Genomic DNA, 12,904 nt, shown 5'->3' with positions numbered 1-12,904 from the left:
TGCCCCTTGAGGACGCTAGTCAGTTGTTTCCTGTAGATGGTCCAACGAGCCGAAAACTAGTTAGAAATAAACAAAAATCAGTAGAACAAGAAACAGTTTACTCGTCATTTAACTTTAAATCCAGAACTTTATTTTTTCAAAGTTATAATAATACGATTACTCCTCGGAGGATTATTGCTCAGCACTTACATTTTATAAAATAAAATATATATATATCTACATTTATATATCTCATTCCACCTCCTAAAATACGTTTTTCATTCATTAAATAAAGTAAATGAATTGCAATGTGATCAGTCGAATACTTCTTTTCCTCCACTCCACGCAAAATCACTTCGTTCACATTAAGCGACATTTTGCAAAAGCAAGTCGCAGTTTGACAATTCAGCTACGATTCAAGTACGGTAAAGCGTTTGTATGGGGCATAAAACGATTTTGGAAATTGGAATCTGGCAACTAAACCCACACCTCCGGAATCGGTGTCATAGTGTTTACATGATCAACTAGAAGCGATATTGGCAAAACTGAATTTGGGAGAACGCTTACATCTACACGATTACCCTTCAATTCACACTTATGCGTTTGGCAGAGAGTACATAGACTCATTTTCAAAAACTATTTCGCTACCATTCTACTCTCTAACGTTTCGCAGGAAACGTGAGTACCTAAAAGAGCTCCGATTTCTCTCATTTTATCACGAAATTTATTTATCCGTATATAGTTGGGAATCTCAATATATTTTGGCATTCGGAGCCGAAAGCTGGTCATTGAAATTTCATGGAAATATCTCTTCGAAATTAAAAATTCCTTCGATTTAACGATTGTCACACAAATTTGCTTATCATAGCCACGGAAGTCTATTCCCGATTGAGTGATAACGCAAAACGGGGAGCAGCCCTTCTTCGAACTTTTTTAATGTCTCCCATCAGTCCTATCTGGTAAAGATCCCATAACATGCAGGAATACACTAGACGAGTCTTGTTAATAGATACATTCGCATACTCGCATCACGAAGGAATTACCCAAACGGGACGGAAATCGATGTATGTGATCTACATCTACGTCTACATCTACATCTACACCTACATATATACTCCACTAGCCACCAAGCGGTGTTTGGCGGAGGGCACAATTCGCACCAAAGTCATATTCCCCCCCCCCCCCCCCCCCCAGTTCCATTCGAAGATCCCGCGAGGGAAAAACGACTGTCTGAACGCCTCAGTACGAGCTCTAATTTCCCTTATCTTTAAATGGTGATCATTGCGTGATTTGAAAGTTGGTGGTAGTAATATATGCTCTACATTCTCGGCGAAGATCGGATTTTGGAATTTAGTGAGCAGCCCCTCTCGTTTAGCACGTCGTCTATCTGCAAGTGTGTCCCGCTTCAAACTTTCTATGAGATTTCTAACGCTCTCGGGATGGCTAAATGTAATATTCACGAATCTTGCCACTCTTATTTGGACCTTCTCAATCACTTGAATCAGACCCAACTGGTAAGGGTCCCATACAGACGAACAGTACTCTAAGACTGAACGAAGTAACGTATTGTAAGCTATATCCTTTGTTGAAGGACTGCATCACTTCAGGATTCTATTAATAAACCACAATCTAGAGTTCGCCTTGCCCGTTACTTGTGTAATCTGATCATTCCATTTGAGATCTTTTCGAATAGTCACGCCCAGATACTTGACGGTTGTTACCACTCCCAAAGACTGGGCATTTATTTTGTACTCTTACATTAATGGGGATTTTCGTCTTGTTATGCGCAGTTGGTTACACTTACTAATATAGAGAGATAACAGCCAGTCATTACACCACGCATTTATTTTCTGCAAATCCTCATTGATTTGTTCACAACTTTCGTCTGATACTAATTTCCTGTAGACTACAGCATCATCGGCAAACAGTCTAATGCCGCTGTCAATACCATCAACCAGATCGTGTATGTAAATCATAAAAAGCAGCGGACCTATTACGCTGCCCTGGAGCACACCTGAAGTTACGCTTGTTTCTGTTGGAGTCACCCCATTCAGGACGACATACTGCTCCCTGTCTGTTAGCCGTAAGCGCGCACTTTTCGGAGCAAGCGACAGTGCAGAACTGAGTCGAACGCCTTCGAAAGTCTAGAAATCTACATGTGCAGACAAACAAATGAGTTTATTTCATAAAAAGTGGATGGTTTACTCAAGAGAAAGAACACAAAATGCGCAAGTCAATAACGCATTGGTCCACCTCTGTCCCTTATGCAAGCAGTTATTTGACTTATCACTGATTAACAGAGTTGTTGAATGTCATCCTGAGAGATATCGTTCCAAATTCTGTCCAACTGGTGTGTTAGATCGTCAAAATCCCGAAATAGTTGGAGGGCTCTGACCATCTTGCTCAATTGGGAAGAAGTCCTGCGACCTTTTTGTAAACATCAAGACAAGCAGTAGAAACTCTCACCTTGTGCGATGGGCCATTATCTTGCTGAACTGTAAGCTCAGGGTGGCTTGCCTTGAAGGATAACAAAATAGGGTGTAGAATATCACCGACGTACTGCTGTGCTGTAAGGGTGCCGCAGATGACAACCAAAGTTGTCCTGCTATGAAAATAAATGGCACAGACCATCACTTCTGGTTGTCTGGCAGTATGGCGGGCGATAGTCAGATTGGCATCCCACTGCTATTTGAGGCGTCAACAGACACGTCCTCGGCATGGAATCTCACTTACTGGAGTAGCATTGTCTTCAGTGACGAGTCCCACTTCGAACTGAGCCCCGATGACCAGCTGACGCGTGTGTGAAGACGTCCCGGTCAGCAGATGGATAATAACCTGACTGTTGCCCGCCATTCAACCCGATAACCAGAAGTGATGGTCCGCGGTGCCATTTCTTTTCATAGAAGGATCCCTTTCGTTGTCATCCGCGGCATCCCTTCAGCACAGCAAGACGTCGACGATATTCTGCGCCCCGATTTGTTGCCCTTCATGGAAAGCCATCGTGGGCTCACATTTAAGCAAGATAATTCCCGGCCAGACACGTCGAAGGTCTTTGTGCTTCCCAAACCCTACCTCAGCTATCAAGATCATTGAATCTCTCTCCAATTGAGAACGTTTGGAGCATGGTGGTCAGGGCCCTCCAGCCATCTCTGGATTTCAACCTAACCTGCCAATTGGACAGAATCTGGCATGATATCAGTTAGAAGGACGTCCGACAACTCTGTCGATCAATGTCAAGCCGAATAACTGCTTTCTTAAGGGCCAGAGATGGTCCAGTGTGTTACTGATCTACTCAGTTTATGAAGTTCCTCTTTCTGAAATTGTAATCATTTGTTTGTCTGTAATTGTACATCACATTTACCAATTTCTGTCCTATTCAGATAATTCCTTCGTGGTGTGTCGTTATCTTAAAGTGTACGAGGTGTGACAATAAAGTAATGAGACTGATTTTCTTTGCAAGATGTGGCAACCCTGCAGGCCTGCATAGGCACAATATCTTTGACGTTGGTCTATAAGTTGCTTCTAGTCCAACCGGCACATCGATGCAACTGCTCAGTCGTGAATTGTCCTGTAATAAGTGTACGCTAGTTTGTGTTTCTCGTCATAGAAATGGAACCGCATAATATTGCGCAACGGTATGCTATTTCTTTTTACGTGAAATTGGGTGAAAACGCGACGACAACTTACGGTAAGCTTCAGAAGGCTTTTGGAGAGGAGGTTATGTCAAGGGCTCAAGTTTTTCGTTGGCGTAAAATGTTTAGTGAAGGCAGAACGAATGTTGAAGATGAAGATCGCAGTGGACGACCATCAACCTCACAGACGGATGTCAGCTTGGCCAGGGTGGGTGAACTCGTACGATCTGATCGAAGATTATCCGTGAAAATGATTGCAGAAGAACTGAACATCAATCAAGAAACGGTTCGTCTAATAATAACTGATGATCTTGGTATGAGAAAGATTTGTGCAAAAATGGTTCCAAAAAATCTCACACCACAACAGCAAGAAACACGGAAAAATGTGGCAGCCGATCTGTTAGAGCAAACGGAAATCAATCCAGAATTGTTGTGCCGTGTTATCACTGGTGATGAAAGTTGGTTCTTTTCAGTATGATCCAGAGACAAAACGGCAAAGTTCGCAATGGTGCTCAAAGGGATCACTCAGACCAAAAAAAGTTCGCATGTCAATGTCAAAAGTGAAATGCATGCTCGTCTGCTTCTTTGATTCCAAGGGAATTGTTCATAAAGAGTGGGTGCCTCCTGGACAAGCAGTTAACCAATGTTACTACAAAGAAATTTTAGAACGACTTCATAAAACAGTTCTTCGTGTCCGTGCCTACATTGCTGATAATTGGATTCTGCATCACGATAATGCGCCATCCCATACCACCTTATTCACCAGATATCGCTCCATGCGGCTTTTTTCTGTTTCCAAGAGTCAAAACGGCGGTCGAGGGACACCACTTTCAAACAACACAAGATGTCCAAAAAGCTGTGACGAGGGTCTTGGAGGACATTACAGAAGATGAGTTCCAGAAATGTTACCATCAATGGCAGAAGCGCTGAAAAAAGTGTGTGGAATCAAAAGGGAACTACTTTGAACGAGGCAACACTAAACTTGAATAAAACGGTAAGCAACATTTTTTTCACATCAGTCTCATTACTTTATTGTCGCACCTCATATGTTGCATCTTGTAGTGTTCTGCCAGTAAAACGCGTTGTTTGGCTCCCTTTTTCTACAGCATTGTTTTTAATATCCCCGTTTAAATTGCTCAGAATTGTAATCCAAAGGTATTTCGCTGAATTGACAACTTTTTTAACTTTTATGATTTGTCATGTGACCACAATGTAACGGAGCTTTTAGTACTTGTATGTTGTTCAAGGTCAGTTATTACTTTTCGTACCACGTGCAGTACTACAGCACTGAGGCGCCAGTTTGTGTTGTGCTGAGGACAGGTGCAGGCGCTGGTGGTGCTGGGGCTGGTTGGTGATGGCTACAACCACCCGCAGCGCGTCAGGGACCGCTTCTCCCACTGGCTGGACGCTTACAAACTGAGGTCACTCAAGAGCGCGGTTGCTGCCATCCGAGACGGTAAGTCTGCACGCCGACGGGATCTGCTGTGCGCGTCGTCTCAGTGGAAGACACTGCATGCGGACAAGCAGGGCGATGTAATGAAACAATAAAAGACGACGTTTGTGAAATAAACTGAGTCCGATGCGTAGTGACCAAAGCGATGGGCGAGTACATTTGTTTCTTTGGAAGAGGAAACCAACATTGTTTGCACGCTTTCAGCCGGTTGGCGACATGTTTCGATGCTTGCTCTGCAATCCTTCTCAAACGATTTTACAGAAGCTATTCGTTAAAAAAAATGGCTTTTGCTTTATTCGTAACTTGATATATCAGTTTCATGATGACGAGCCCATCATTTCGTTAATGATCATAGCTGTTGTGCTACCTGCAATTAAGTAATACACTGCGCGAAATTGAATAAGGGTCACTACGATTTTACGTTCAGTGGATATTACATAATACAGTATGTTGCTGCATATGAAATTTAGCTAACATATTGAATTGTTAGAGCAGAAAAAACAGTCCTGGTTGCACAATATAGATTTATTTAATCCTCACAAGTGACGCGTTTCGCCTGTTCTAGGCACCATCAGACAATTTGGGGAAATTATAAACTGATGCAAGTATAAATTGCAATTGAAGGCAATCATAAGAAAATAAATTAAACCTAACAAGGTAAAGACATACACCGACTAGACTATGGAGTACAAGGCCAGATTTGTGTTTCAGGGGATGCACCATAACTGAGCTTGCCGATAAAAGTTCTTGCTAATCGTAACCGAAGCATCGAACGTAATTAAAAATCCCATATAACTGGGAGGTAACAGCCAGATAGATACCGTCAATGCTTCATAACATCACCAATAAAATTCTTCCTGCTCGTGACCAAGGGTCAAACGTGATTAAGAGTCCCAAAGAACTGGGAAGTAACAGCCTAATAGTCACTATCAATGCTTCATTACATCAAATAGAAGCAACACGAAAAAGTATAGTGACAGCAGGAAAAGGAAAGCTACTAAAGCTTGCGAGGGTTATCTAACCTACGCAACTAGGCATATTCAGTGAACAGAAAAACTCATGAGGGCAAAGTGCACCCACATAATGGCTAGGCTAATACACCCTTGGCACATAACTGGGCACTAATGAGAATAAAGAACCAGCTAAAATTTAGTAAAATATGAAGCAACGAAGCAAGAAGCAACGCTAATTGTAGCGATGATGACTCAGCCCTGAAGAAACCGCCCCTTGAACAAAAATGTGGTCCGTTTACAATATTGTGAGCACGCTCTGCCGTGACGGCAACTCGACTGCAAAACAAGTGTCAAAGCCCTGTGGAGCCATAGTGAGAAAAGGCTCACAAAGTGGCGCGCTAAAACTTAACTAATGGTTCAGCTAAATAAAATAATCGGTAAGTAGTATAGGTGGTAATATAGGTGGCAACCATTATTTCAACATACGCATCATAATATCAAAAAGTGTCTGATATATCGAAAAGACTTGTTTATTCATTAGATTCGGAAATTTGAAAAAGAAGCGCTTAGAAAGTTCAAGCTCTTCCAATAAATTCAGTTTCTTGCCTTTGTTGGCCACGTGAAGGTTAAACAAAGCTATCTTGTGCAACTGAGACCGTTTTTTCTGTTCTAAAGATACGTTAAGGTTGCTGCACCATTGCTACTGAAGTAGTCACGGAGTATAGTAATTTAATTTAATTTCTCTTCAGGCTTGGGTGGAGGTCTCTGTCTGTCACCAATCTCGAGAAAATTGTTTTTATGTAGCACACTCATTTGCAATGGCTCGTGCCAAGCGTTGAAGCCAGAATGAAATTTTCACAACACTCGTCACGTTTCATAAACGGTTTGAGATGCAATGTGAGATTTTGGCAAATGATGGCACGGAAAGAGTCCCTATGGTTATTATGTAAAGCTTCGTTATCCACAAAGTTATTCCAGACTTTATCGATGAAAGAATGTAATTTTTAAGGCCCATCGATAGCCGGTGAAACGAGAAATGCTGTGAGTTTTGCAACATTATAAGTGAAAAATATTACAGGTTTGTCTTTGTACCGAAGATGTGCTTTTTCACAAGCCACGAGGACGTGCTTTTTCACAAGCTATTGACCTTGATTTTCCTCAGTTCCTCACTTGGTTAACCATTGTTTCAGAATTCTCTCGCAAAAGCGTCTGCACAACAAGTTAGTGAGGCAAGACTCCGGTGTGTTTTGCCACAAGAAGCAAGTTTCTACATGGCTGGGGAAGTGTACGTTTTACTCCAAATTCGCCGTTCATGATGTTTCTCTGAAAACTACAAATGGTTAACAATCGAAGAGAAAATAAATTGCTGCTTTTGTTGCATTTTCAGTGGGATTCTTTCTAGATACTAAACAAAGCAAAGGTTCGAATAATCACCATGCAAGTATGGCCATGGAGGTGTTCACATAATATTTACGAGTACAAAAAATGTGAGCGTAGACTTCAGTTTAGAACAACACTTCTTATCCAGCGATCGGCATTTAACCTATAGAGCGCTGCCCGCCTGCCCGCAACTCCCACAACTACCAGTCTCCCCATACTTGCATTGCCGATTGGCATCTACTGGCCATGTTATTCTGCACGCACTCTGCTAGTAGCAAGTGAAAGTAACGAATGCAGTCAGAGTCATGTGCAGCACACACTCTGCACATTCATTCATTCCCTCCTCCGTGTTAGCACATATAACATGTAACTACTCCCATTTGTGCTGGAAATGCAGGACATGTGAAGGATCATTTTATACTCTGCTGCATCAATACAAAACGCTGAGATTCTGTAATTTTCCACCATCCTCATGTCCTTGTCCCTGCATGGATGTGGATCTTATGTCACAAGTCTGTTATTCTTCAGGTGAGGCTGTAATAAATTATCATGTGAATTGGCTAAAGCTCCCAACGCTACAAAATACTCAAATTTTCTTTAACTACATACGAATCAAATACGAATCAAATATCAGACAAAGCTACAAACTGCCAACACTGCATGTTACAAATGTACGCCTACAAAGTCCTACATACCACAGTAATGAACTCCTATAACTCTGTGAGCCGGTAGGTTGGCATCGTGTAATAAGGATAGTGTCTTCTCGTTTTCTTCTTGTGTTTACTGGCGCCACTACGTTTGCTAGCGTTGTCTGTCTGTGAGTGGCAGCAGCAGCGTTTATCGATATCTAGTACAGTGGTACTATCTTTGGAAGGATAGTTACTTGCCCTGGAGGTTAGCGTATTTTCGCGGCAGTGTACTTTTCATCGTTTTGCCGCTGCTGTCTGGTAAGGCGTGTTGTTCGACAGCCTCCTTGATTGCAGTTTGGATAGTTTGTTCTTTTGGACTAACTTGGTCATAGTGGTTCCTTCTGCTTCTGGATGTTATAAACGCCGGATTCTGAAGACGCAGTGGTTTCCGCCGGTTCCGCCTTGCCTGGGTTAGTCCATCGTTTTGTTCGTTACCAGACGTTAGGTAGGTTTTGCAAGAGTGTTGGTCTGCGTTTAAACTGTCACTATTTTGAGTTGCCATCCAGTTAAGTGAAGACAACTCTTGGCTGCCTGTCTCATCGTTTACGGAAATGAACGACTTTCCCAGGTCGATCCTTGGAGCACTGACTGAGGCCCACTTCTCTCTTGATTTGGTCAGATTGTGATGTTTGTCAATAAGGCCTTCAGCGGAGAATAAATGTAGATGTAGATGTAGCTGTGAATGCAATTTGTCTTAAGAATTTTTAATTAGATATTGTCTCTTAATATGGTTGTCCTTTTTTATAACATTTTAGTAAGAATTTGTTACCTAGGCCTTCAGCTGTCAAATTAGTTTTGAGTAATAACTATTGGATCCTTCAGCTGACAAATAATTTGAATCTCTTGTCAATAAGGCCTTCAGCCATGAATGCAATTTGTCTTCAGAATTTTGAATTAGATATTGTCTCTTAATATGATTTTCCTCTTTTTTATAATATTTTAGTAAGAATTTGCTATCTAGGCTTTCAGCCGTCAAATTGTTTTCAGTAATTACTATTGGGGCCTTCAGCCAACAAATAATTTGAATCTCTTGTCAATGAGGCCTTCAGCTGTGAATGAAATTTGTCTAAGGAATTTTTAATTAGATATCGTCTTAACAGTCAAATTTGATAATTGTTCCTTATTGTCAACCATATATGCAATTGGTTCCAAATAATGTGTACATGATCTAAAAAAAAAAAAAAATGAGCAACCAACGGTAACTGAGTAAGGCCCCGTCCAGACAGAAATCTGCCTTTCCCCAAGTCCCACGTCTCACTCTGGTACATTGAATACATTGCAGAAATTACATTCACAGACAATTTACACATTCCCTACTTTGATCTTCTCTGCAATGAATGCAGAGATGCTATTATTTAACATTATCCCGTACTACACACAACTCAAATATGAATAGTGTGTCCCCTCTATAGCGAGCAGTACTGTATGACCATGAATGCAGAGATGCTATTATTTAACATTATCCCGTACTACACACAACTCAAATCTTAATAGTGTGTCCCCTCTATAGCGAGCAGTACTGTATGATCCATTATACTGGGCTCGACTGCCTTTGTTAAAACGAATCACTTCGCTTCACTCGCATTTTTGGTGGGAGCCGATGATGCACGAAGTGCTTCGTCTGTATATCGTTGTTATAATGTTACTGAAAGTTGTTACTAAAATTACATTTTAAGTTCTATATCCTAGCATTGACAGGCTATTTTAGACAGTTATTCTGAGTTACACAAAAAAATATTACTAAATGAAAATTAGAGCTTTGAAACTCTGGCTCCTCATGTGGCAGCCAATCAGATCAACCGACTATTAAACTTGCACAATGTCTCATCGAACTAGTGGTCCCACTCCTTTTCTCTCACCCGAGCAAATGCAGTTTCAACCAAACTATAAAGTGAAGCCAGGAGTAGGCTATTATGGCCTCTAAAGTCGGAAATGTTACCCAAGAAACTTGCCAAGTAATGAGTCCAATAGAAAAACAGTTGCTCAGTTCTATATGCTGTAATATTTTCATTATGTCCACTATGGACGATAAACTGTAACTACAATTTAGCGCTTCAAAAAAAATGGTTCAAATGGCTCTGAGCACTATGGGACCCAACTGCTGAGGTCATTAGTCCCCTAGAACTTAGAACTAGTTAAACCTAACTAACCTAAGGACATCACAAACATCCACGCCCGAGGCAGGATTCGAACCTGCGACCGTAGCGGTCTTGCGGTTCCAGACTGCAGCGCCTTTAACCGCACGGCCATTTCGGCCGGCTTAGCGCTTCATGTAGATATGATAAACAACTAGTCACTTTTTGAATTTGGCACAATCTGTAGTACCATTAACACACACATTATGTATATACAGGGTGAAGCGAAATTCGCGCACTCGGGCTTCGCAGACGAAATTTTGGGAGAGACGTTTTTTTATCGCTGGCATGTGAGGAGACGCGCTGCGAAGCCCGAGTGCGCGAATTTCGCTTTTTGATCGTGACCGGGCCAAATATCTCACGAAATAAGCGTCAAACGAAAAAACTACAAAGAACGAAACTCGTCTAGCTTGAAGGGGGAAACCAGATGGCGCTATGGTTGGCCCGCAAGATGGCGCTGCCATAGGTCAAGCGGATATCAACTGCGTTTTTTTTTTTTTTTTTAAATAGGAACCCCCATTTTTATTACATATTCGTGTAGTACGTAAAGAAATATGAATGTTTTAGTTGGATCACTTATTTCGCTTTGTGATAGATGGCGCTGTAATAGTCACAAACGTGGTATCACGTAACATTCCGCCAGTGCGGACGGTATTTGCTTCGTGATACATTACCCGTGTTAAAATGGACCGTTTACCTGAAGTGGACTGACAAGGCAGCCAGTCCACAGTGACGGGTAGCCGATAGAAAGGCACGCGTACACACTCACGCCGACGGGTGTCAATTCTGGAACAGGATAACTATTGAATGGTAGCAAGAAAAGTACGTAGCTGCTTTATACTTACTTTATACTATTAGTTGATGACTACAGCATTCTTCTTGAGACATTTATACTATCTCTCAAAGTAGGTAAGGCTAATGGCGCCTTGCTAGGTCGTAGCCATGGACTTAGCAGAAGGCTATTCTAACTGGCTCTCGGCAAATGAGAGGAAGGCTTCGTCCGTATGGTCGCTAGCAATCTCCTCGTACAACTGGGGCGAGTGCTATATCGTCTCTCGAGACCTGCCTTGTGGTGGCGCTAGGTCTGCGATCACACAGTGGCGACACGCGGGTCCGACATGTACTAAATGGACCGCGGCCGATTTAAGCTACCACCTAGCAAGTGTGGTGTCTGGCGGTGACACCACATTACCAATTGCGGAAAAGGTCGATATCGTGTTGATGTATAGCTATTGTGATCAAAATGCCCAACGGGCGTGAGCTATGTATGCTGCTCGGTATCCTGGACGACATCATCCAAATGTCCGGACCATTCGCCGGATAGTTACGTTATTTAAGGAAACAGGAAGTGTTCAGCCACATGTGAAAAACGTTAACCACGATATATGGAAAAGAACTAGTATACCTAGAAAGCCGATGTCGATGCCCCTATGGGATAGTAGGGTAAGGTGGTACAATTGCGATAATCTCGGACAAATGGTATTGTAACTGCAAATATATTGAGAAATGCAATAATTTTAACTATGGCACTTGTTCTTGGATGTTTAGTGAATATGTAACACAAATATTAGACAGTTACTAATGTTGATATAAACACAAAAAAGTTTACAGAATTGAGAAAAGTCGATCGAAATTGTACCATACTACGTAAATTGTGATCACTTCCTGGTACAATTTTGATCACTGGCATCTTCCACATAAAAAGCTCTTTATCCCTCGGCACCAACGCATACTCCGTGGTACCAAACATTGCATTTTTGGCAGCGAATCCAATCACCCTTAGTTACTGATTCTGCACTATAAAAATTCAATAAGCAAAATCCACAATTATTCTCGTTGTTTGCTGGCTATTTGAAGCTTGGTACACTACTTTCATCATTACTCAAAAACGTACATTTCTGTTTATTGTTCTTGTTGCATTTGTTCATTGCTTTCCTTGTGCCCAGTTGAAAAAGTTTTTTCTCGCTGCGGAAGTTTACCAGGTTTCCATCTGAAGCGAGTCTAGCTGATATCTGTGTTTTCCTCTTCCGAGGTGATAATTTTTTCTCTGGACTTGGCAAAATGTCCGTGACAGCATCGTGCTGAGAAATGGTACTGGACCCTGGCGTTACGGATTTGCCGTGTTCTTCAGTTACATCTTTTGAAGCTAAGGGTTCTTCTCCCATAATGCTGTTAGTATAGCTTGACTGGCGGAGATTGAAGGGGCAGCAGCCTCGAATAACGTTGAAGGTGCAAATTTCCCCTAGGGAACAATGTCTTTGCAAAAGGGCGTTATTCCTGCACTTTGGAACCCTTTGACTGCGCCCCCAACTGACTCAGTTTTGCTCCAAGCAAAGAATAGCAGAAGTGACCCACGAGAAAAATCTTCAGTTTCGGTTTGAAAGCGCATGGATAACTGCTAAGATTTTTGAATTCGAGTGGTAGCTTATTGAAAATGGATGCAACAGTATACTGCACACTTTTCTGCGCAAGAATTAAGGAAGTCCGATCCAAATGCAGGTTTGCTTTCTGCCGAGTATTAACGGAGTGAAAGTTGCTTATTCTTGGGAATAAGCTGATATTGTTAACAAAAAATGACAGTAAGGAATATATACATTGATAGGCCAATGTCAAAATACCCAGATTCGTGAACAGAGGTCGTCGACAAGAGGTTCGTGGACTTACACCACTTATTGCCCAAACC

At 41.8% G+C, this 12,904-nt stretch overlaps 1 protein-coding gene across 2 annotated transcripts in view; it reads left to right on the top strand.

The window, feature by feature from the left end:
- LOC126412445 (uncharacterized) overlaps window positions 1-12,904 on the top strand; it is a 132,393-nt gene that overhangs the window by 76,773 nt on the left and 42,716 nt on the right. For both annotated transcript variants that reach the window (XM_050082050.1, XM_050082049.1), the window contains exon 3: window positions 4,932-5,067. In XM_050082050.1, the coding sequence (XP_049938007.1) occupies window positions 4,932-5,067 (136 nt within the window). The remainder of the gene's footprint in view (window positions 1-4,931; window positions 5,068-12,904) is intronic.

This window comes from Schistocerca serialis, chromosome 7, assembly GCF_023864345.2.
Source record: "Schistocerca serialis cubense isolate TAMUIC-IGC-003099 chromosome 7, iqSchSeri2.2, whole genome shotgun sequence".
NCBI classification, from domain to species: domain Eukaryota; kingdom Metazoa; phylum Arthropoda; class Insecta; order Orthoptera; family Acrididae; genus Schistocerca; species Schistocerca serialis.
The sequence above is the reverse complement of the archived record's forward strand: the minus strand, read 5'-3'. Positions and strand labels throughout refer to the sequence as shown.